This window comes from Urocitellus parryii, chromosome 15, assembly GCF_045843805.1.
Source record: "Urocitellus parryii isolate mUroPar1 chromosome 15, mUroPar1.hap1, whole genome shotgun sequence".
NCBI lineage: Eukaryota > Metazoa > Chordata > Mammalia > Rodentia > Sciuridae > Urocitellus > Urocitellus parryii.
Window position 1 is genome coordinate 17,788,740 of NC_135545.1, and position 25,517 is coordinate 17,814,256.

At 52.6% G+C, this 25,517-nt stretch overlaps 1 protein-coding gene across 2 annotated transcripts in view; it reads right to left on the reverse strand.

Moving 5' to 3' along the window:
• Window positions 1-511: 511 nt before the first annotated feature.
• Window positions 512-25,517, reverse strand: part of Chst8 (carbohydrate sulfotransferase 8) — a 63,513-nt gene continuing 38,507 nt past the window's right edge. Inside the window, exons 2-3 of one of the 2 annotated variants that reach the window (XM_026391287.2) lie at window positions 2,340-2,377; window positions 512-1,774 (exon numbers count right to left, since the gene is read on the reverse strand). In XM_026391287.2, coding sequence (XP_026247072.2) covers window positions 692-1,774; window positions 2,340-2,377 — 1,121 coding nt within the window. In that variant the 3' untranslated portion in view covers window positions 512-691. Of the gene's footprint in view, window positions 1,799-2,339; window positions 2,378-25,517 lie in introns of both variants that reach the window. The other variant, XM_026391285.2, reaches the window with a different exon arrangement.

Consider the following 25,517-nt stretch of genomic DNA (forward strand, 5'->3'; position numbering starts at 1 on the left):
GCATCCCTCCCCACCTGCAGAAACACACCCAGTGCCCCATGGGCCCCAGGGGTAGGTAGCCCTAATCGGCAGCTGACAGAGGCCTGCCACTGCTCTGGCAGACCTCAGAGGGCCCATTGCAAGACGCAGTGACAAGGGCCTCTGTGGTGACAGGCCTATCTCCTCCCATCTGGGATACTCCTGCCTCAGGCTCCCCTGTACCAGGGCTGCAGCATCTTGGCTCAGGCCGTCCTAGGGAGGCAGAGAAAACTCCAGAAGGCAAGGGGCAAGGTCCACGTGTTCCCACACCACCACGCACAGGAGACACCGCTGCTCTGAAAACCATGTGCTTTATTCCCCCACCCCCACCCCCGTCATAGAAAAGCTGCAAACCGTGTGGTTTGTACAAGGCAATGGCTAAGGGACTGCAGGAAGTCCCTTACCGCTGGGGCCCTCATCCTCTGGGCCTCAGACTTCCCTGGTCATCGGGACTCTTGACTTGAGTCCATGGGGCCTCTCCCTCAGGCAAGAAGTTAGGAAGTGGGTATGGGACAAGGGCCAGGGTCCCCATCCAAGGCCTCAAGCCTCTCTTCTCCACGGGCCTGCTGCCTCCGAGAGACTCAGCCTCTCCCATTCTTGGAGCCCAGTGGGATGTCCCAGCTCCTGCGAGTGGGTGGGACAGGCCCCGCCCCTGGCCAGCCGGCCCCGCCCCTCAGTACAGGTCTGCAAAGGGCTTGGAGTAGTTGAACATCAGGTAGTCCATGTAGTAGAAGTCGTAGGTGCGCTGCCGCTGCAGGGCCGACAGCTGGGCGAAGTACTGGTGCGTGATCCTGGCTGTCGTCCGCGCCTCCTGGGAGTGCCGGTCTTTGAACCGCGGAAAAGTCAGGTTGCGTGGAGCGTGGATGAGGCTCAGGAAGAAGTTGGCATCGTCCTCCATGCTCTCGAACTTGCCCACAAAGTCATAGTCGATGAGGCAGGGGCTGCACAGCCGGCTGACGTGGTCCCAGTGGATGTCCATGCCCACGGGTCGGTGCACGTCTAGCAGGTACTGGACGAACTCGGGGAACCGCACACCAGAGCCAGTCCGCAGGGCCTCCCGCGAGGCGTTGGCCCGGTACCGGGCCAGGATGGCCTTGCCAAAGACAGGGTGATAGTAGCTGTTGGGGTGCTCAAACTTGTCTCGGAAAGCTGAGACCAGCCTCTCAAAGGGCTCACGGACAAAGAGCATCTTGGTGTAGGTGCTGAGGCGGTGCAGGATGCCCTGGCGGTCGAAGGTGTCCAGCCGCTTGAGGGCGCTGCCGTAGTGGACCGTGTTGTGCTGAATGTCCGCGGTGGATGAGGCCAACCCGGCCAGCACCATGAGCACCCGCTTCCAGTTGGAGCAACCCGCCTTGGGCACCTCGCAGTAGAGCACACGGTGGCGGTCCTCCACGAAGATGCGGGAAACGTGGCGAGGTGTGACGGCTCTGCGGCTGCTGCTCGCCCGGTACTTGGCACACGCCTCCTGCATCACCCGCTTGCGCTCCTGCTGGCTCCGGTGCAGGCCGACCCAATGGCTGTCCAGGGCCTGGGTCCCCAATCGAATAAAGGTCTCTGATGAGCTGTTGGCTGGGATGGCCACCGCGGCGGGCATTTTTTTGATAAGCAGACGGCGGCGGCGCTGCGGGAGTCGCAGTCGGGCTCCCATCTTGGGGTGCGGTTGAGGCTGGTCAGGCACCCTCACGTTGAGGTCCCTTGGGGTCCGGCTGGACAAGTCCCGGATGACCTTCTCTGTGGATATCTTCAAGTCACCATCCTGGGAACTGCCCGGTGGGTGTGCCTGAGACAAAAAGAGAAATAGTTACCAGGTGGTCAGGAAAGTTAAGCGCAAAGGTCATGCATACCATGCCTTCCTCGCAGCAGCGCTTTCTGCCTCTTTGTGGTTAGAGGTCTTCTCAGGTGAGGAACAGGGAGACAGGCTGATACTGCAGGTGTGACCCTCCAGTCTTGAGTCCTGATCCCACACCCAGCTGCCCATAGTAGGGTAGTACGTGAGGTGCAAGTGTCATATCCACCACTAGATGGCGCAGTCCTCCCATAAACCTCCACCTGACCACAGCGGGCCGTGGAAGTTGATGGCCTGAAGGAGGTGGCTCAGATTTACCGGGTCTATTAGCATCCTCCAAAGGAGCCATCTAACAGGACAGGGAAATTCATGAACCCAGGGCCCAGGGCTTTGTTCCCAAGGCTCCTGGAAAGAACTAGACACATTTTTCTTTCCAAGAATGGATTTTATATTGGCTCCTAAAAATTGTTTCCCTGCTCTCCCCAACTTTCTCCAGGGTGTGTATGCTGAGATTGATCTGACTCTCAGAACTTACGTTGTGGGGCTGCTGTGGTCTGATGTTGAACTTAATTCCTAAAAAGCAAGCAGAGGAGAGGGCAGTATTAGTAGCAGAAGTACCTCATGGTTCCCGGGACCGGCTTACAGTCTGTTGCCCGTGGATGCCCAGGCTGGAGGGAGCTGGGAGTGGGCTCTGGGGAAAGGCAGTTCTGGGGGCAGAGGGCAAGGGCTTGGTTCAGTGCTAGACTCCCTCCACCCTTTACCCATACAGAAATTAGGGGTGCAGCAAAGACATGGTCCCATTGGCTCCCAGCTGATGCTAACTTATCTCATCTCACCTCCTGATAGGACCTAGAAGGAGTGAATAGGGAGATCCCCAGATGTGCCCACAAACCTGCCCAGTGGAATTCAGGGCTCTCACAGACCATCTTTCACCCCACCCCACCCTGTTATTTAGTCACAGGAAAAGGACTGTTCCTAAAGTTCTGTCCATCTCTCTGCACACCTGTCAGCCATGTCCTGGTCCTCGTTGGTGTGGATTCTCTGTAATTGGAATATGACATATTTGCACTCACATCTGGCCCATACCGGGCTTTGGGATGGAGCACACTCTTTCTCCTCCTGCTCCAAGAAGTTCTCTGACCTTGGCATTCACTTTGTGATTTTGATCTTCTCAGCTGTGTCTACGATGGGAAGACACCGTATCCGGCTCATCTCCAAAGGCCTGCCTGGAGCCCAGAGGTAGAGTAACTGCCTAGCAAGCACTAACTGATGACTTGGGGAAGATGGAGAGAGGTTTGCTCATCACTGACCAAGCACGAGAATGTCCCCTGTGCTCACCAGAGAGAGCCCTCACCCGGGCTGAGCCAGAACAGTCCAGGTTGACAAACTCTAGTGTGGGGAACCTCTGGCCAGAGAGGGGATTCTGCTTGATGCCATGTTTGGTCTGTTTGGGGTGAAGATATTGGAAGCATAGAATTCCCTTTGGGGGATCCCATGCGGCACTCTGGGTCACCTTTCTAATGCCTGCCTAGCTACTGGGGTGTCAGGGGTTCTGTCCTGCTCCTGTGCCATGTGGGTGGACATTTGTGCCCTGAGGCTTTGCCAGAAGGCACAGTCACAATCAGAAGTTGCCATCCCTTAAGCAAGCAGAGAGGTGGAACGTCTGGAAAGCTCTGTGCCTGGCCACACCTGACCAAGTCCTGGCTGCTGCCTAGGCAAGGAGAAGGTAGTTCTGATGGCCCAGCACTTCCCCAACTGTCTCTGTATCCCGGGCAGAAGTCCAATGGCGGGAGCCCAGCTGGCAAGGGGGGCATTTAGGTCTTCCCTGACCAGGAGATTTCCCCACAGGGTCCAGTATTATAACCTTGACCTCATCAGTTTGAGGCTGTGCCCACACACCTTCACGTATTAGCAAGCAAGTGTCTATATGAGAGGGGGGGGATCACAAAAGCCACCATGGGTAGAAAAACCTAAAATTCTCTGAGCTTTCTGGAACCTTCACCTAGTCCCAAGAGAGGTGGGTACAAAGGCAGAATTTGAGCATCTTCTCTGTCTTCTACTGATCCCCTTTAGGTGGAGAACAGGGGAATGCCTTTCCCAGGACAAAGGGCAGTCAGTGTTTGCCATCTTCTTGGCCATTCCCTGTGTGTGTGTGTGTGTGTGTGTGTGCATGTGAGTGTGGAACTGGTGTGAGTGGTGGTGCCTGGCCTGAGGAGAGCCTTTTAGATTTAACGCCCCTGTGTGGCCCCGCCAGCCGCAGAGCCTATTTCCCTCCCCACCCGCCGCCCCCCTCTTCCTCATCCATCTCTGCAGCTGTCCCCAGCTTGAGCGTCCGGAGCTTGTTTCTCCCCCAGTGTGTGGGGGTTCTCTCCTGCAGCCAACGATGACAGATCTCTTCACCAGGAGGGACCCGCCGCAGCCGCTCGGTTTTCCTTTACACCACCAGGTTTCCTTAATTATTTTCTTCTGGTGACGGCAGCTGGGTCTGTTAAATCACCGCTCCTCCTCGGAGTCTCAGATATGGGAATTTACTCTGCTTGTCACCGCTGTCAACTTGTCAAGGTGTGATGGCGCTTATTTATATTCCTTTTCTGGAGCAAATGAGTCACGCTAGATTTGGCCAAGAGTGGGCCTGAGGAGCCACTTCCTGAGACAGCCTGCCAGTCAGTGAAGCCAGATGGGGATGTCTTTATCAAGGTCGCAGCCCCCATGGCTGTGGGTCCTGTCTGTGTAGACTGGTCGGAAGGGCGTCTCCTGGACTGCCGGACTCTAAGGTTGGCCCACTCTGAGGCTGGCTAGGGTCCTTGGCATGCGCTGGGGGGAAAGTTCCTGCTAGACAGAGCCCAGGGCTAGGTGAGTGTCCTGACCCGTTGGCCACATCAGCCCACAAAGCCAGAGCCGATCTTAGGTGGCGCCTGTGAGTGTACCCTAAGCTGTATGCCCACCTCCTGTTCTGGGCAGGCCAAACCCAGGGACCCTGGTGCCTTGAGTCTGGGGTCTGTGCCTATTCTGCTGCATTTCAGAACCCTGGACAGCTCTGTGGAAAGCCTGGGAAGGGTGGTTGGTGCCCTGATGCTCTGAAGCCTCCCCGAGGACTGGTGCCAGCGCTATGGGAAACTTAGGTGGACAAGAGGCAGCACTTCCTCCTCCAATCAATCACCACCAGTCCCTCCCAAGCCCCTAAATGAACACAATCTAGATTTTAATCATCCCCCTCCCAAAACAGTGAGCTTGCTGAGCACCAACACAAGCTCAGCCTCCTCTTCTGCCCAATGCCACCAGTGCTGTGTTGCACCTCTCCTGTCCCCAACCCCACCTGAGAGACAGGAGAACTCCAAGGTCCACCACGGACCTACTCCACTCTCAGGTTCTGGGTTACCTGTCCACATAAGGTTAAATATCTGTAAGGCAGCTCCATCTCTCTGCACACCAAGAAACCAACAACTACTTTCTCTTTCCAGACAGATGACAGTTGCAGCGTGGCTGAAACACAGGCGATAGGTAAGAGTGAACATCGGTGAGAATAAACGAGGCGTGAGTTATGGGCACTGCCAACTGTGCGCTCCACGCTGTGAACTCTTCATCGGCTGAGGGTTTTCTTCTCCAGGCCGAAAAGCTTCCTGGTTACCTGCTAAAGCGAAGTGGGGCTGGTGGTGACGGGCAGCCTGGGCCTCGGGCAGAGCTGGGAGGGGCTTTGCCTGCACGTGGGCTGGTGGAGAGAGGGGTCCCTTGCCTGCTCCTCTCCAGAGACATTGAAAGACCTGCTAGGTACCACAAAGAAGCCTCAATCCCTGATGTGCAGGGTCACTGTGGGTGGCAGCAGGGTCCAGCCTTTCGGTCAGATTGCGTAGACACACCACACCAACTGGGGTGTCGGGGAACCACGGGCTGGAAGTGCCTCATGCACGTTCAACCTCCCTCTGCGCCAGGTGGGTCCCATTTGAGAATGGGGACAGTTGCTCTCTACTTGCTCAAATCCCAACTCATGCCCTGATGGGCAGTGGTGAAAGGGTCCTGCCACTCTGAGCACCGTGGTCTGGGTGAAGCTGCCCTGAAGCTGTCAATCTTTGAGAGGGACAGGAGAGAGAACTTCAGGGGCCAGAAAGAAATGTAGAGGTGTGGGGTGGGTGCCAGTCCCAGGTGCCCGCCTGTGCGGAGTTTGGCTCATGATTTCTGAATCTCTTGGAGTTTCCTGGTTAAGCTGTTTCCCTGGCCACTTTCCATGTCCTGAATCTGGTGGCTGAGCCTGCGTGGCAGGCTGCCCCACATCCATCTGCACTGTGCATTATACGTCCACTCATATTGACCCACAGGCCAGGGAGCTTCCAGGCGTTTCTGCTGCTCTCCTTGGCTCAGGCTGGCTCCAGGCCAGGGGAGACCTTGGAGGCGAGGCCCCAACTGCAGCTTGGTTCCCTACATGTGCATGATCCTGGGTCCAAGCCTGGCCCCGACCCAGATCCCCTGGCAGTCGCAGGGCCGGGGCAGAATGCTGGTGCCTGAGCCGGGGAGGGTGTTGGCATCTGCTCTGCCGCTACTGATTCCCAATTAGAAGGCTCCTGCGACTCACACAGCAGTGAGGAGCCGTGGGGCGCCCACCCCAGGTGCAAGATGCTGGCAGCAGAAAGAAAGGCAGCAGGTGGGTGTGCTTGTCCCCGCTCCAGCTCTGGGGAGAAACCCCAGAGGGAACCACCAGGTCCCACTTACAGGAAATGGGGAGGGTTTCTGAATGAGGGATGTATTGACTAGGGTTCTGCAGAAAAACAGAACCAAGGGGAGAGAATGTGGAGAGGAGAGGGAGAGGAGAGGAGCGGAGGGGAGGGGAGGGGAGAGGAGAGGAGAGGAGAGCCCTGCTGGGTACCTCACAACAGTCCCAGTCCTTGATGCCAGAGCCCACAAAGGGTGACATCTGGCCAGTAGAAGGGATCACTGGTTCCCGTGCTTGTGGATGGCAGACTGAAATGTGCAGGGCAGGCCAGCAGGCTGAGATGGAGCGAAAAGCTGATGCTATAGTTCAGAATTCCCTTTGGGGAATCCCATGCAGCACAAGGTAGTTTGGAGGCAGAATTCTTTCTTCCTCGGGGAACCTCAATCTTTTTTTTTTTCCTTCAGGACTTCAGCTGATTGGGCGAGGCCCACCCACACTATGGAGGGCTCTCTGCAGTCCTCACAGACCACGGATTTACATGCTAATCACGTTTAAAGATACTTTTACAACAATACTTAGACCTAACAGCTGCATCTCATGGCTCAGCCACACATACAATTGTGGATCACAGAAGGTATCTCCCTTTGCTGAGGCTAAAGTAACAAAGTATCACAAACCAGGAGACTCAAATAAAAAAGTATTCTGTCACATTCTCCTTCTGAAGGCTAGGAGTCGGGAGTGTTGGAAGGGCCATGCTCCTTCTGAAGCCTCTAGAAGAAGATCCTTCCCGGCTCCTGCAGCTTCTGCGGCCAGGGGTTCCTTGGCTCTAAGTTCCGTTCCTGCTGCTGCCCCTCCATGCCTCTTCTCATGTTTGTCTCCTCCCCTCTCCTCACCAGTCACCCCAATATACAGCCACACTGATGACCTCATCGTCACTTGATTCCAGGGTGCAAAGAACCCGTGAGACCCGTGGTACTGGAACTGGTGGTTGGGACTTCAGCATCACTGTGGTTGTGGGGAGGGACACCATTCAACCCAGAACAGGGGACCTTAGAGAGTTCTGAGGGCAGGGCAGGGACAGCCTGGAGAAGGTGCAGAACGAGCTCCCCTGCTGGGTTGGGTCTCTGGATCAGTGATGATGGATTCTGTCAGTGCCCAGTGACCTCTGGGGATGGGCCACTTATCTATGTCATTCTGATGGGGCCTGGCCCGTGGCGGGGGCTCACTAAATACCTCTGGCAAGTCCGATGCTGTCCAGATTGACAGCAGGTGCTGGGGGTGGGTGGGTGTTGGGCCTCCCCCTGCAGAAGCTGAGGCTGGGATTCCAGTGGAGTCACCCACCCCTGGCAGCCTGGGAAGGGCCTGTGGATGTGGGTGGCAGGTGCCAGCCTGGGTGGCCAGATGCAGACAAGAGCAGCCCGAGCTGAGGGATCTGTCTACCCCCACCCCTGGCTGGGTGCCTACGAAGCCCTGGCTCCCCTGGACCTTGGACACCCCCGGCTGGCTGCCTTCTGATGCCCTCTGTGGCATCCCAGGCTGGGGGCCTGCTCCTGGGGTGGGCCTTCTCTTGTAGATGCCCTTCCTTTGGCTATTTTTCCCACCAACCCAGGCCTTGCCATTTTGAGATCTCCGCTGGTCCAGGGGTGAGGGGCGAACTGACCCCATGGGCCTCTGACTGCCTCACAGTGAACAGCTACCTTCCTCTGAGCAAGTTGCTAATGTATGCAGATGAGATGCAAAACTGAAGATCAATACACTCAGCAATTAGAGGGCAGCCTGGACTCCAGGCATAGAATCTGGGAGGAAGAGGCTTCACTAAAGGGCCTTCAATTCTCTCTTGTGTTCACAGGAAAATGCAGCTTATTAAATTCTCTGCTAGGTTCCCAGGGTACAGCCTAGAGACTGGCATCTGTCACAGTCATGCCCACCCTGGCCACCCTGGACACAGGTACCGCTGGGATCCTTGTAAAGGAGGTTCCAGGAAGCAGGGCTGCTTTGGACCCAGGTGTCAGCTGACCTGGATCCTGAAGGTGGCTTTGTGGTCAACGTGTGGACCTTCAGGCCACACATCTCAGGCCAGTGCAGTGGTTGCCCCTGAAACAGCCTCTACCCGGGAGCCTCAAATCTTGGCCTCTTTGGTGGACTTCTTCCAATTGCTCTGTGACAACTCTACTTAGTTATAGTGGCCTTTCTACTATTTTCTGTTGCTATAACGGAATACCTAAGACTAGGAAATTTGTAAGGAATAGAAGCTTATTTGGCTCACAGTTCTGGAGGCTGGAAAATCCAAGAATGTCACTGACATGGGCGAGGGCCTCTCTGCTGTGTCAAATGGTGGATGGCATCCCATGGTGAGAGGGAAAGATCTTGAAATTCAGGTCTCTCTTTTTCTTAAAAGCTACTCACCCTGTGAAAGGACCCCAACCTCACGACCTCCTCTAACCCCAAGTATCTCTCCAAACCCCTTCCTCCAAATATCACAAACGTGTGGATTTGGGGAGTACGTTTCCAACACATGAATTTTGGAGAGACACTGTGAAACCTGAGCAGGACCATACAGTGATTCCCAAGCTCTGCTTTAGATCAGGGCTGCTTCTTTTTTTATTTGGAGAATCTACGCCAAGTCACAGCTTTAATGAGCAGTCAGTATATCAGAGAGCCAGAGAGCCAGAGAGCCAGAGAGGGACAGAGAGAGAAAACACTCCTGTGTGACCTTGAACTCACTCTTCAACCTCACTCAGTTTGTTTCCTCATCTGTAAAATGGGCCAAAATATCCATCTTGCAAGTTCACGGACAAGTCAATGAAATGAGGTACAGCAACGGGCATCGCTGTCCCTGGAAGGAAGCTGCCCATTTCTGGTGTTCTGATGCCCCGGTTCCCTCTGAAGCAGCTGAGTTTCTCTGAGCCCAGCTCCCCCATCCAGTGCAAAGACTCTGGTATGCATCTGCGGGGGAAGGAATCAGGAATATTCCTGTCTCAGGCTGATGGGCAGCTGATGGCTCTGACGGTTACTTGTTTTGTTTAGTGATTCCATTCCCTCGCCTCTGTGATTAGGATCTGCGATTCAACTGGGTAGTTCCCTGTCATCTCAGCCCTGGCTGTGAATTCCCTTGGAGCTGTCAAAGAGTCGAGCATTGGAGCCTCCTGTCAGTCAACCAGCCAGCCGGTTAGCCGGTCTGCGAACCCAACAGCTGTCTCACCCACCCCATACCCACCCACCTGCTCATCACTTGGTGGAGGGAGGGGAGTCCTGAGCATGTCCACGTGTAGCATGGACCCCTGTAGACAGGGAGGGGTCCACAGCTGCTGTTTCAAGGTGCTTCTATCCACGTTCAGGGTACACACAGCCCCAGCGCACAGGTGCCATGCGTGTACAATTTGCACACATGTGTTGGGAGAGTTGGATTTGTGCATCTTAGGATCTGTTGAACCACAAATGCTGAGGGGATGCATCCCCATGCACATCTGTGCTTTGGAGCACATGATTTCTGTTGCACGTGACATGGCATTTGCTAGGTGGGAGGTGTGTGTATGTTCGCATCCCCATATGGTCTCTGAGAGTCCACAGCACGTGACTTAGAGCAGGCCACGCCTTTTCTTTCCTTCATTTATTCTTCAACATGCTCGGGCCAGGAAGGACAAGAAGGAGTTAGCAAATACTGCTGCAGATGAGCAAAAGTGAACTTCGGAAGAAGCTGGCAACGCTGGGTTGCTGTCTCACATCTTTGTCTCCCACTCAGTGACTGGCAGCAGGATCAATCAGCTGGCCCACCTGAGAGCCCCCAGAGCAGAAAAGTCATGAAGTCTAGAGCCATTGGTTTACCTACTCAACACAGACCAAGCACCTATCAGGGCCAGGCAGTGTCTAAGACACTGGTGACAGTATCTTAGCCATGAATGGGATGCTCATGACCCCTGGCCTCATGGGATTTACAGCCTGGCCACAAGTGGGCCACTGGCCAGCAACTCCATGCGTGCTGATGTACTGGAGGCTGTAGCCGGCAGTCAGCCAGCCCAGTCTCTTAAGAGTTGCTGTCTCTTAAGAGTTGCGACAACAATTGGCACCCAAGGGAAATGAATGAGGACATTTCCGGCAGTTTGGTGGCCTTGCACCATGACGGCAAGGCTCACAGGATGAAGGGATAGATGTAGAGATTGACAGGTATCAGAAAAAGTCGGGAAGGAACATGGAGGGACATGGAGGCTGGCGGGCTCACAAGGGAGGGGCCTTGCGGTCATGGCCAAGGTATTAGACTCATCCCCTCAGGCCCGGAGGAGTCTGGCAGGACTTCAAGCTATGGAGTTATTTTGAATTTAAGGTCCATTCTGAGATGAACAGCGGAGAAGATAGGGCAGCAAGATGGGTCAGGTGACACTGCCATTGTCCAGGCTGCGGTTGGGTTTGGGATGACTTTGATCTGCCAAGTGTAGAGATCCAGAAGGCAGCTGCAGGAAGGGGAGCGAGGAGATGAGCCGTGGCTGGCGAGGGCATGGGGCCAGCACTTTGAGAGGAAAAGTGGGGTTGAAAATAGCAATATGAAGGTGTCAGGCCTGGACTCGAGTTCTGCCTTCCTCTGGGGCCCAAGGAGAGCCACTGCTTCCTAGCCCTGTGCCAGGTGCATCAAGTGGGAAAGTTGTAACGACTCCTCCTGTCTTGGGGATGGGGCACCTGGTGACTGCTCTCCAGCCAGCACTGCAGGAGCCTAATTTGGTCCAAATAATGGCAACGTCTTGCACTGGGGTGACTAGGAAATAAAAATAAATGAGTCAGAGGGAGCCTGAGGTTGCAGGAGCTCCACAGATAGGCTGCCAGGAAAGTGCCAGCAACACCAAGTAGCCCAGCCCGAGTCAGGCACTCCGGGCATAGCCACATGCAGCGCATCCTTCACTGGAATGGGGTCAGGCCAAGGAGGCGGCTGGTGGGGCAGCCTCATTACCATGGTGGCCCAACCGAAAGATAATGATCTGTCCAGCTCGAGTGGCCTCGGGATGTGTCATTCTGGCTGCAGCATCAATTACTGAGCTGGCCTGTGGCTGTCAGACCTGTCACAGCTGTTGCCTGTGATACCCTGAAGAGTCACGGAAGTAAATCCGCCTTAGCCGATGCTTCTTTGAAGTGCCCCCCGTTGCAGGCCACTCTATCCTGGGGGAGGCACTTCAGACCCCCCTGTGGAGAGTGGAGTTCCTGCAGGCAAGACTGAAACAGGCTGCCCACAGGCTCAGGGGTGGATGCTCTGATCCTCGGCAGAGCTCCCCAGATGGCCATGCCCTGTCCACTGATTGTATCCAGAGAGGTCCCTGAGTCTAGGCAGCAGCCCCTCCCTCCCAGGCCTCAAGCAAGCACTGGGGATGGGCAGCTGCAAGCTCCAAGCCCTCCCTGTCTCCAGTGTCCTCTCCAGCACTCCAAGAGCATTGAGGGGCAGCTGCATTCCAGGGGTCATCCTCTCTGCCCTGGAACAGAACAGAGCCTCTGGCTAGTGGCAGATGGCAAGGGTAAGGCCAGGTAAGGCCAGATGGCAAGGGAGGGTAGATTTTTTCAGGAGGGCTTGGTGGGGCGCTTGAGGGGCATTGCAGGAGCTGAGGAGGTGTCCGTCTAGTTATTTCCTACCAAGATTCCAGATAACTACAGTCCAATTTTGAGAGGAGAGGGGACTCTTCCAGGACAAGGCCTTGAACTTGGAGTTGGATCAGTCAAGGGTTGGGGCAACTGCAGCTCAGGAAGCCTATGGTCTGAGAATTTGGCTGGCTTCTCCAGGGGGTGAGACCCTCAAGTACAGATGTTAACCATGGACTTGGCAGTGGCTGCCTATGGGAAGCCACCCTTTCTGGACACTTGGGCAAGAGCCCACTTCTTGTCCCTTCTGAATGGCCAGCCCTGGCTCTGCCCAGCCCAACCTTCCATAAGTAGGAGAACTCTTCTAGTCAGCAGCAAAATCCGCCAGGCCAAATGCGGTGGCTCCAGACCTTCATGGGGAGCATCTTCCAATGAGGCTGGGCTACATGCTCCCATCATTCACTCACACCCACAGGCCCATGCACGGTAGCACCCAGCCCAGGACAGGTGACCCGTCCTGCAGCATAGACAGCATGCCAAAATAAGGGGGAAGAAGGGTCCTCTAAAGTTCCAAGGTCGTTCTGGAAGTGCCTCAAAAACAGCTGGACATGATGGAGGCCCAAAGGAGGTAGGAAAAAGGATTAGGATTGGGACCCATCTTGATGTGAGGAGTGCTGGGGCCTGAACCTGGGAGGGGCTTGGGGAGAAAGGGAGGGGAGAAAGGGAGGGTAGATTTTGTGGAACCACCAATCAGGAGGGCTTGGAGAGTCAAGGGTATGAAGGGTTAAGGTGAGGGAAATATCTGGGGGACCCCTCCCCAACATGCTGCCAGTATCCTTCACAGAGGAAGGAGGTCTAGGGAGGTGGAGGAGCCAATGGAAGAGAAGAGGGACCCTGGGCCATCCTGAACCTGAGACACAGACCCGAGAAACACCTGCAGGTTGAGTACTGAGCCTGGGTGTAAAGTGTTAGCCAGTTCTGGGCCCACACCTCAGCTTTGGAGACTGCATGGACACAAACCGTGTGACCCAGCCTGGGGACTTTCAACATGGCGGCATAATGCTGCCCTCATTAGATCTGAGCCCAAGAACATCAAGGAGAACCAAACACTGGAAATGTCATCCAGAATTTTCACACTTGTCATGTGTACTTAGAGTTTGCCAAGGTCTTTCAAGGAAATCCCTCAGCCCAGATCCCTAGTCTTCTCCCCCTCCAGGATTTTGGGGATGTAGTCTCCATCAGGGAGACACACCAATGCCAGAGTGTGCCTGGGTGGGGATAGTGGGGCTGCTGGGGTCCCTGGAAGACACTGTCCCAAGTCCCTGAATATTTCTTCCAAGGTTTAGTGAGTCTCTTCTCAGCCTCTCTCTCTGCATATCTGGCAAAGCTCTGGAAATTAGACCCGGCTGGCTTTGCAAATAGAATATGCTTCCCGTGTAGTGGCTGTGTGTAAGGTGGCTGGGGTCACCGTGAAAGGAGAGTTAAAGATATTCTGAGCTGTTTTCTTGCTTCCTTTGAAATCCAACCAGTGCAAGCGGATCACAGGCACAGAGCCGGCCCCTCCCGGCTGCCTGCATTTCCAGAGGAATTAAGACCCCAGTCTAGATCACTAGGCTGTGTCTGGGGCATCTCTTCGCAGTCATGAAATGTGCTGTTCCAGGAAACAAAAGCAGTCTGGCTTGCGTCTTTGGCTCTCCATGGCTGTGTGTGGTGGAGGTGAGGAGCTGCCCCTGTAGGTGCGGGTGGGGCCACCCTCTCTAGAATTAATGAATCCAGAGCTGAGACACAGAGCTGCTCAGCCCACTGCAGCGTCTTCTGCAGGATTAAACGTCACTCCTTCTAATGACTTGATTTATGCCTGGAGGTTTACAGCTCCAAACAAAATATTGTGATGATGGCAATGAATCACATGAGGGATGCATAGAATGGCGACTTGCGTGTTTGCCGTCTGAGAGTTGATTGCAGAATGAGGTGCTGCAGGATAATGGCACCTATTGGGGGCAGGGTGAGCACAGGGCACAGGTGGCATCAGGTGGTGGGGAGCTTCAACGGGGGCATCAGAAGGCTTCCAATGCCTAAAGGCTTTGGTGAGGATCGATGTTTGGAGATGGCAGTGATTTTGCAAAAGCCAGAAGGCCCTATTCTGGGCTCTAAGGGCAGCACCTGGTGACAGATGTCCCAAGAATGTAATTTCCAGCTTTCAGCCAATGGACCCTGTTGCATCCCCCAAGTGAGAGATGCAAAGATGAGCCAGGCTAGGAAGGCTCCGCGAGACTGAGCTCCCTGGAAGAATGAGGACAGGCTGCAGACAGGCGTCTCTCATTCAGGTGATTGGCAGACAATGATCCCTGGAAATCAGAACCCTGCCCTCCAGAGGAACAGCTCAGACACAGTAAAATCATTATCAAGGTTTATCTCCATAACAGATTTGGATAGAGCCCAGTCAGCTCTGGCCGGAAGTCTATGAGAGCATGAGTCTCCTCCTTGGTGAAGCTAGTCCTGGCCCTGGCACCGAAACAGAGGGAAAGGGGATAGGAGGAGGTGGGACTGGGGTCAAATTTCAGGTCCAGATCTACTCATCTCAGCAGAACACAGCTGGTGGCAGAGAGATGTATCCTTGGAAGACAGTGTATCCTGAAGAGGTCATGGTTCCAGGTGACTCTAGATGCTAGGTACTGGTGGAAAGTGATCCATTCTCGGGTATGCACTCCCAGCACGGGCTCAGGGCCCTTTTAACTGGGAAGTATGGTGGGGTTGGGTTCATATGTCAAGGGATGTTTTTCATGACAGATGCAATGGTACAGCGAGGAGGAGGAGATACACAGGGGTGGCACATCGATGGCAGGTGGGATGTCGGGAGACAGTGCACAGAGGATAGTGGGTGGGATGATACCTGGGTTGTGAGTGGTGGATGCGTGGATGGCTCATGGGTAGGTGTGATAGTACATGGCTGGTGTGTGGATGGTGCACAAAGGGTGGGTGGGTGGCATGTAGATAGTGGGTGCCAGAGATGGACGGTGGATAATATTTAAGTTTTGTGGAAAGGATTTAGGATAGAGGTCCAACAATGGCTGGGATTGGACAGGCCGGGAACAGAAAGGGAGATGGAGACGGAGCCTGAATCAGAGACGTGGAAGCCACACAGCCACAGGGAAGCTCCTGTCTAGTCCCACTGGAAGGTGCAGCCTTTGGTTATGCCATCTCCGTGGGCCAGAGTGACAGGAAGCTTGAGCTGACCTTTTTTGGTTCCTCTGATGCTCAGGGAGGCAGCACACATGACAGTAGCAGTGTCAAAGGAAAGCAAGCCCCCCCCCCCCCGCCTTCCACAGACCCCCTGAGAGCCCTGAATATATACTCCCAGCTGCCAGGAAGGATATTGCTTCTTTTTCCACCAAATGCTAAAAGCAACCTCCAATGTCAGAAGACAAAGCTTCTACCCATCTTTGATTAAAACAGGGCAAAAAAAAAAAAAAAAAGTGTTGTTTGTTTTACAAAGTCTGGCAAATTTTGATAATGAAACCTTTAGAACATATAATTCGGAAACCTTTCTAATTCCGTGGCAGATAAGAAATAATGGTAACGTATTTCAACCTCAGAAGCAAAAATAACCTTTTATCACCTAATTTAACAACGTTGCTGGCAAAATATGTTAGGGGAATGTAAAATGCTATTTAAATGATAAAATACGCTGTCTTGGATGGCAAGGAATTTAATTGCCACAATCAGAGTCCAAACACACTTCCACGCCAGCCCTGACAGACATTGCTAATGACGCAGTGTCCGTAATGAGCAGCGACAGAAAGGGTCAGCCTCGACTTCTGCCGTCTCCCCTGGGAACGGCCCAAACCCGACAGCTGTCTGGGCTTTGCGGCACTCATCCACATAGTTGCTTTGTGAAGTATGAATTGGCTCGGATATTAATATTAATCGGCCAACACATTAATATTAATCAGTTAATATATACTTCCCATGACAACAAGAGATAAAGGAATCTTATTATGTGGCGGATCAGGGAACACGGAATACCTAAGTAGATTTCCTCGGGATGCACAGCATAAAGAGGACTAAGCCTCTTAGGCATGTCATCTCTGCTGAGAACCAAGCTGAGGCTCCTGGGTGGGCAAAGGAATAAGCAGGGAAAGCCCCAGGGGCAGGACGGTGCTCCTCTCGTAGGTCGGTGGGACTGGGATTGGTGTGGGTGGCCCCCTTTCTCTCAGGGCTCAGGTGGCCACTGTGGAAGCCTCAACCCAAGCCCAGGGCAAGCAGGGGGCAGGGTCAGCAGTCACAGCAGAGGATATGATGATGGCGCTCTCTGCCCCGCCCCTCCTAGCCCTGGTGAAGGGGGAACACGGATTCTGTAATTATTCATTTGGGACCTGGTGCATGCCAGGCTTTGAGCTGAGGACTCGGGGTGGATAAATAAAATGGCCCAGGCTCGGGTGGTTGGTCCATCAGCAGGGGAAGTTTTCTGATCCTTGATTGGCAGGGGGACACTGAGTCTCAGAGAAGTGAAGCACTTCAACCTTGTGTACACTGCTGGTGCGGTGTGTGGCTCAGCCCGGGTCTAGACCAAACCCGACTCCAGTGCGCTGGTTCTAATCATTACTTATCAGTGCCTGTGGACAGGGGGCTGGCCAGGAAGAGGGTAGGACAGGGGTGGGGGCAGGGGAGAGGGGGTCACAGCAGGTCTCCCACTACTATTCCACCAGTGCACACAGTCAGAATGAGCACGGGGTCTTGGCCTTGGGTAGCCGACAGTGGGGTTCCTGGGGTGGGGCGCCAGCCTGCTTGGTGGGGAAAGGGGGCGGGCGGAGAATCACCTCCGTGTCTGCTGGCTTGCAGACTGCCTCCACAGGCAAAGGCACATCTGAGCACAATTAACATTTTAAGCACTAATTATTTTACTTGGATGTCTAAGTCTGAGGATCCTTCAATTTCAGTTTAATTGGAGAAAAATGGTCATCAGTTATTGAACAGCGGGAGGGCGGCTCCATGCTTCCCCAACACCCCGCAGAGCCATGAATCAGCGGAGCATATGGGGCCCGCCGCAGCAGCTGGGCAGCTGGGACGGGCGGGGGCGAGGTGGGGACAGTGGGGACGCCTGGGCACCCCGCCCCAGCATCTCGGACATCTTGCTGGGAAGCCTTTCCGGCCAAGTTCATTAGTCGCCTTTTTTGTCGTTTCCATTTTGTTCCGTTTTCCGCAGTAGCATCTGTGGTTAAGGAAACCAAGTGCCAGAGGAAATGGGATTCCTTATTAAATGGAGAGCTTTTGACTTTCCCACTTGTTCTTGATAATAATCGGGGCTCATAATGAAATCCTCAGGCCCTCCCCGCCTGACTGACGGGCTGGCAGGGGGTGCACTTGCCTGTTGCCGGGGGACACAGGTGCTATTCTGGGGAAGAGGCTTCGTCTGAGGGGTCCTGGAGGGGTCCCAGCTGAGGGGCTCAGGCAGTGCCTCTCCTCTGCCTTGGGGAAGGGCAGCTGGTGCCTGGCATCTCCTGGGAGCACCGTAGGCTTTGGTATTTATGCTTGTGGAAAGCTAAAAGGAATGTTTTATTCTGTGTTTGCCTGTTTTTCCCCCTTTGGTCCCCTATGTACAACCTACTGAAGAGGATGAATTATCTGGATCCCTGATGGAAAGGTGGTCCCCAGGACCTGGCTGCTGGTGGGAGTGTGGCTCTCTTTTCTGGTGGCCTTCCAGGATGGCCTGGCCAGCAGGCTCAGGATGGACAGAGCAGATGGGGGTGGCCCAGGAAGCCTGGAGAGGCTGCCCTTTGTGGTTCTCCTCCAGATGGCTCTCAGGTCCAGGCCAGAGGGTCCTGGGGTAGCTTCAGAGAGCAATGAACAAGAAACACTGGTCTTGCCCTGTGCTGGCCTTTGCGGGTAACCAGAGGCCCTGAGAGGTCATGGAGTTCTGAGCCCTGGAGAAATGGAACACAGCCATGACCCTACCTGGAACAGCAACAGGCCAGCTCCAGGAACCCTCCCCTAGTCACACCCCTGGTGATCCCTGTGTCATCACTCCCCTGAGACCCCCCACCCCTGTTCTCTCAGGTTCAGATCCTCCTTGCCTCTCCTCCTTGAGCGGGGCCTTTACCTTCTCGAGGTCTGCCCAGGCCTGAGCCTTCTGGGCTTTCTTTGGGCATTTTGATCCCCCAAACGTGCCTGTTTCCTGATTTGGCCCTAGCCAGGGCTCCAGGCTTAGAGGACCTCATGCCCTTTTGGACACAGTTTGAGGACAGGTGAAAGCAGGCACCATCCAGAGACCCAGAGTGCAGGCCAATGGCTACTGCATAATTCTTGTAATGATGCAGACCCTTCCCTGACACAGGCATTTCAGAGCCAGGTGGCACGGCGCCAGGCAGGATCCTAAAGTGACCTGCAGAGTGCCCAGGACGTGGTGGCTCTTGCCTGCTCTTCTTAGAGCACTTGGCCTTCCCTTCACCCCATAGGGTCTCTTGATTTGGGGGTGTCCCCCTGTGACTGCTTCCTGTCAATCTTCCACCCAGGCCCTGCTCAGCTGCTAGAGCTCCTCTGGTGCCCTCGGGAGGGCACACCATGGGCAGGGGGCTCCAGGAGGCTTCCTTAGACGCTGTCTCTGCCTTCAGTCCTGGTGTGGGCACCTCCCTCCTCCCAGGGGCCTGCCATTGCCTGTTCCTGGGATAGGCCCCTCCCTCCTCGATGCACTGCCTTTCAGGTTGGTGAAGATGCTCTGAGTGGCAGGATTTGAGTTGTGAGCGCTCCTAGAAAGCCCACGGCCAGCAGTGTTTCACTTGCCTCAGTTTCCCTCTCTCTACAATGGGGAACCTGGGGCTTGGTATCCAAGGCTGCAAGTGTCTTCTAGGAAAAAGGATAATGTGAACAACCTGGCCCACGGCTAGGCGAAGGAGCCCCTGGCTTCCCAGGTCTGAGCCAGACCCATTTTTTCTCCCTCCCCAGCTGGGACCCCAGCCAAAGCTTCCCTTGGGGAGGGACGGCTCTGGTGAAGGGAACTTGGGCTGTTGGAGGGGAAGGAGCTGCTTAGAGGTGGCAGGAGCTTGGGCTTCGGAACCAAGTCTCTCCACTTCTTGCTAGCTGCAGAGCCCTGGGCAGGTCTAGACTTGATCAGATCCTGCATTTCCTCACATGAAAAATGGAGAAAAATGGATGTCAGAGGTTTCGGGGAGAGAATGTGAAGTGGGAAGCAGGGAGTCTGGCCTGGAAAGAACCTGGGACACATTTAGGAGGTGTGAGTCAGGCCTGGCTTTTGACAAGCACCTCCGGGTCAGAAGAATGGGCTTTAGATAAATGGAGGTGACATTGCCCATTGGTAGTTTGGGTAGTCTGGGGTGGAGGAAGCCCGGGACTGGGCCCTTCTGTTAACAGTTCCCATTCACCTCCCTCCACCTCCTGCCTCACCTGAGGGAACTGGAAATCCCCGTCCACAGGACCTTATTTGTTCTTCCCCAGAACTCATTAGGAGTGAGAGCTCTGTATCATACCCCTGGGCAAGTGCAGGGGAGCCAGGGGACCTGCCTGTGAGCCTCTACCCAAAGCCCTGCCCCATAAGTGTCAGTGAAAACAATCCCAATTAAAAGGTTTCCTTGGAATTGTTTTTGCCGTGAAACATTTTATTCAAGCAAAAGAAAACATGTGCACTATAAGGAATACTAACAGGACTAGGGGAGGAGCTCAGAGGTAGAGCACTTGCTTAGCATATGAGAGACCCTGGATTCCCATCCCCAGCTCTGTAAATAGTAATAATAACAATACAAACACCCAAGGGTTCATCACCCAGGTGAAGAAAGATAAGTCCATCAGTATCACTGTAGCTCCCATCTTGGACATCCTCCTGCTCCTGCAGGTGACCACTACCCAGAATTCTGTGGTTATCATACCTTCCCTTCTTAATTGATTTTTTTTTCACATACGTTCGATATCCCTAAGCAACTCATTTATTTTTTACATGGCAGTTTAAAATTGGACATGGTGGAAATATTTACACCATAGAAATTGGCAAATGCTACAGTTAGAGGCTTTCTTTTCTTTCCCCCAAGAGAATGAGTTTACCCAAGTGTGGATGGAGGCAGGCCACCTGCAGGGGAAAGTGTCGCCTTCAACCAATAGAGGTCACTGTCAGCCAAGGTCAAATCTCTGATTATGGAGGGCAGCTGTGAGCCACTGGCAATCCATCCAATTCCCAGGTGTGGGGAATGGGCACACCCACATGCTAAATTAGACATGCATGGGGCACCTACAGTTTCTACCATAATAAGTTACAGTGATCTGCAGACTAGAAGTGACCCCACAAATCTGCCCCCTCATTTTTTATTCTATGGTACATAATATTTACAGGCCATTCCCTGGAGTCAAACACATGCTTACCAGAGCTCTTCCCAACCTGAAATTATTTATGACTTGGCATTCAGGGAGGAAAAGCAATTTTCTCAAAATGTCTGATGTCATGATATATAGTCTGTTTGACATGCATGTGCCAAAACAGATTGCTTTGCAGGTCTGCCCCTCGATTATTATTACCCTGAATTAAAAAAAAAGGAGAATTAATATTGCTTGTCAGGATGCTAACTGAAGTGGTATCCAAAGAAAATGCCTAGAGCATCTTATGGAAAAATAAACGCTTTGGAAGAAATAACAAAGTGTACCAGTTATTTGACCAAATCATTGTTTCCTAAGGTCTGCAGCTACGTGACTCCGAAGTGGAGTCTGTGCTCCTGGTTGATGTGCTCTTAGTTACCTTCTGGATGGGTGGCTGTGTGTACAGGTCACATCTCCTACCTGAACTTCACTAGGGATGACACTGCCTGGGTCCATGCATGCTGTGACAGTAAACGGAGAGAACACGTCCATTGACAGGTGAATGGATAAATGCATTATGTCACATCCATACAATGGGGCACTACTTGTCCATGAAAATAAACAAACTACCAATATGCATGCCAAGGCGGATGAACCTCACAACAGGATACTGAGCAAAATAAGCCAGACGTAAGAGTACGTACTGTAGGATCTTACTTATATAAAATTCTAGAACAGGCAAAATTAATTTCTGTCGACGGAATAAGATCAGTGGTTGCCTAGGGGTGGCTGGCAGGACTTGAGTGAACAGGGGCATGAAGGCATGTTCTGGAGTGAGGGGATCTTCACTAGGATGATGGGATACATTTGTCAAAACTCACAATGAATGTGTTTTCTTGTTTATAAATTAAACCTCAATTAAATTGACAGAAAATCGTGTGAACATATTTTCAAACGCTAAAGTGTCATGTTAAAAAAAAAAACAAACCTATTTCAGTTTTGCAAAGATCTTGCTTGTATCTCAGAAACCAAATGGCAACAGTTGGAAAGAAAAGGCTTTTATAAAACTGAAAAGGGAAGTGGGTTCAATAACACCAGCTACAGTTAATGTTCAATGATCCCTCAGTATGCAAATTTGGAAAAACTGGCACCTTGTGCACAGCACCCCCCCACACCCGCCCCTCATGCAAAGCCAGCTTTAGGTAGTTCTTGTCCCTCGTGGGTGGTGCTGAGAGCCAGAGGCAAGGGGGCAGGGGGGCTGGGATCAGGTAAGATGTGGAAGCCCAGCCAGGCAGCTCAGAGCTGAGTCTCCCTCCAGGGACCATTCTTTGCTGGAGAAGGTCACCTCACCAAGGTCGCAGTTTTTCCCTGGGGCTGCCTGCATCCTGCAACTGGTTGAAATAATCACATTTCAAAGGCTCAGCCCCCCTTTGCATCAATCCAGCACATCCCTGAAGCCCATCCTGATTTCCTCCCTCTGCCCACTCCTTGCTTCTTCCTTTCCCCAGAACAGGTGTCAATCCAAGAGCACCCCCCACCCCAATGCACTTCCTGCAGATCCTCAGAATCTGCTGTCAGTGGTCTGAGAGGGAAAATGCTATGATGAAATGTTAGGGTTACAGCACCTGCTGATCCAGCCAGCAAAAGGATATCCCCAGAACTGGTGGCAGGTGGAGCACAGGTCACCCCAACAAGAAGCAAGAGGTAGTAATGCCATTGTTAAAATGTTTACTGCTGGTGAATGAGGCTGGCACACGGTGGAAGGAAATACTCTGGTTTATACAAAAGTACATCCAAATGTGGAGAAATATGGAAAATAGTAGCTTGGGGACAATGGATTATCTGGCCACTGCCTCTTTGGCAGCTTTTTTTTTTTTTTTTTTTAGAACTGGGGATGGAACCCAGAGGCATTTCAACATTGAGCCACATCCCCAGCCTTTTTTACTTTTTATTTTGAAACAGGGTCTCGCTAAGTTGCTTAGGGCCTTGCTGAGTTGCTAAGGCTGGCCGTGAGCTAGCAATCCTTCTGCAGCTAGCAGCCTCCCGGGCTGGGATTGCGGGTATGCACCATCACACCTGGCTTGGCAGCCTATTTTTTAAAAAAGGACCAGAGGACCCACTAGTCCCAGGAATTAATGATAAGAGTAGCTCCAGGTGCGCTGGCACACGCCTGTAATCCCAGCAGCTTGTGAGGCTGAGGTAGGAGGATCATGCATTCAAAGCCAGCCTCAGCAAAAGTGAGGAGCTAAGCAACTCAGTGAGACCCTGTCTCTAAACGAAATACAAAATAGGGCTGGGGATGTGGCTCAGTGGTTGAGTGCCCTTGAGTTCAATCCCCAGTACCAAAACAAAACAAAAAAAAGGGTAGCTTCAGAAGATGAATTCTTGACAATATTAGGCACCTGACTGAGAAGGAATGGGACCCTCAGAGATAGAATGGGGACATCTGAATGGATACACGAGTAATCTTGGATTTCCTTATTTTCTTGAATCCTGTGGGCTGCAGAAGCTCCCTGCTCTGCAATATAGGCTGGTGGTCACCCTTTCATTGAGAACATTGCAGAGGTAGTAAAAACAGCATATACCCCCCAGGATTTATTCCCACATCTTCTTCACTAAACAAATAACTATAGTTAAGTTGTAATATAACCCAGCTGGGGCAGTGCCAGATTTGCAAAGGGAAGAAAGGAATAATACCCTGAGAGAGGCAAAGGACGCAGAAGACAGGTCCTAGGAGGAGCCAGGAGAGTACATGGAGAACCTGGTGCTGAGGGTGCTGGGTAAGAGAGCAGGACATGAAGTTGGATAAGGGAGCATTCTCCTGGGATGCAGGATTCACAGTCTGGCACGGGTCCCAGAAGACAAAGCAGGCATACTACTGCTTTGTAGTAGTATGAAACACGGAGAAAACAATGGCCCACACTGAATGAAACCAATAATCAAATTGCTGTGTCAGAAGAGACAAAAGTTTTAGAAAGTCTATCCTGCCATTGAAGACATACTATCCTACAAAAGGCTGGAAACCCCTCCACTGACTGTTTTGTGGGACACTTGGCATTACTCCCTTTTGTAAAGCAATATAGAAAGCCCTGGTGAGAGGGGGACCAGCACGCATGACAAGTTCAGTGGGGCCCCTGCTCTGCAGGACAGGACAGAATGCAGGAGATGCTATTGTAGACCCAGACTCCCTGTTATTGACGGAGGATGATAGAATCCTGAAATAATAGCATCCAGATGGTGGTGCTTGGCCATCCTAACTAAAGTGTGCGCACTTATCCCAATGAGCAGCAATGTCAGTCAAGAGGGGCTGACCTGCAGAGAGCTAAGGAGATGGTTAATGGAACATGGCATCCCTAAGGGCAAGAGAGATGGGCAGCCAGCAAGGGTAATGACCAACATCTACAACAAAGGGAAATCAAGACAGGATGATCAGGAGGCTGAGGGCAGAGTTTCCAATCAAAAGGCACAACTCCTTGCCTGGTTCTCAGATTCAGAACTCAATAGTCAAAGGAGACGTCAGGTCCCCAAGCGGAAGAGCTCCATGACGTCATGGTACCTGCACATGGTAATGTTTCCCCAATTCTTCCCCAAGGCGACCTGCAGTCATTAATTTGGGTAGGTATACACTAGGATGAAAGAAGCATTCGTGAATTTTTCGATTTTGGTTCAAGTTGACATTTATACCCGGGAACCCATAGTGTCACTGAGGCACCTCAAGGAGAGTGCAGGTACGAAATGGCCCACATCTGGCTCCTCCTGGGTTCATAGACGCCTACCTGGTGATCATTTCTGCAGACCCTGAATAGAAGAGTGCTACAAACTCTGAATGTGAGATCGGAATGGATTCTGTCTGTGATAACTGGCAGAACCCCTTGACCTGTAGGATAAGAAATATCACAGTAAGAAGCACCTAGTGGAAGCCTTGGAAAATGACCCTTTCTCCTGAGTCAAACATTAAACCCAACATATTCCTTCTTGGGGCATGGCAGAGATTCACACCACTTTAAAAGACTGAAAGGATGCAGGGGCAGTGATCACTATCCAACCTCCAGGTAATTCACTCACTTAGTCCCTAAAAAAGACAAATAGGTCCTAGAAGAGTACTACAAACTCTTATCAGGTGGTAGTCGAAACTGCAGCCACAGTGTCACACGTGTTATCTTTTCTAGGGAAGATTTACGTGCCTGAGGCACACGGCATGCGACCACTGGTCAGAAAAGTGGATTTTTTTCTTATCCTTGTCAAAAAGAAGTATCTGACATGGTTCACAAGGACTTAGAATGGACCATAGACATATATAGTTTTGCTCTACAGTTTTTAACTCTTCTGCCTTCTGTCCTAGTACAATTCCAACAAACTTCCTCCACATAGGACTTTGCCTCTGCTTTCCCAGAGACCTCAACATGCAATGTATGGTGAGAATATAGGTTTGCAGTCAGAGGCCAAGGCTGGCTGGGGGCTGGCCGGACTAAGGTTATAGGCAGAGTCATGATAGACAGCAAAAGACCAGATTCTGGCTGCGGCCTAAACGGACCAAGAAGCAATAGCAAAGGACAATTAAGTGGTCAAAACCAGATGAAGGCCTGGTACCACAGTCACCTCTGACCCTCTAGTGGCAGCTCAGCCAACTGGAAGAAGAAAGAAGGCAGCTCTCAGGATTATTTAACACCCTAGATCTAGCCTCAGGTCCTGTTCTCTGAGATAGAAAGGCCCTGGAAGTGAAGATGTGAAATCTGTGAACCATGATTAACCCATCTGAGGCTCTGGCCATCGGCATGATTAACCGACTACACTGGCCTCAACACCACGGACAGCTCCTCAGGGTCTACTTATTCTGAAGTCAAGATTTGCAGATGTACCATACATACCACATGATACCAGACGATATAAAAATAACTTATCTCTAGAGAGGTTCAATCTCTAACTGAGGAAGACAGGTAGTGGACATGTGATGGTCTTTAAGAGTCTAAGTTGCGTGTGTATGTGTGTGTGTGAGTGTGTGTGTGTGTGTGTGTGTGTTCGAGAGAGAGAGAGACAGAGAGAGAGACAGAGAGAGAGAGAGAGACAGAGAGAGAGACAGAGAGAGAGAAAGTGAGAGATCCCCAAATGTTAAGATCCACTGTAGAGCATTAGGATCCATTCTCCTCTCTTTACTTTTTACTGAAACTCCATGTTGAGGTCTAATCTCGGGGGTGTGCCAATCTGGGTGTTTCA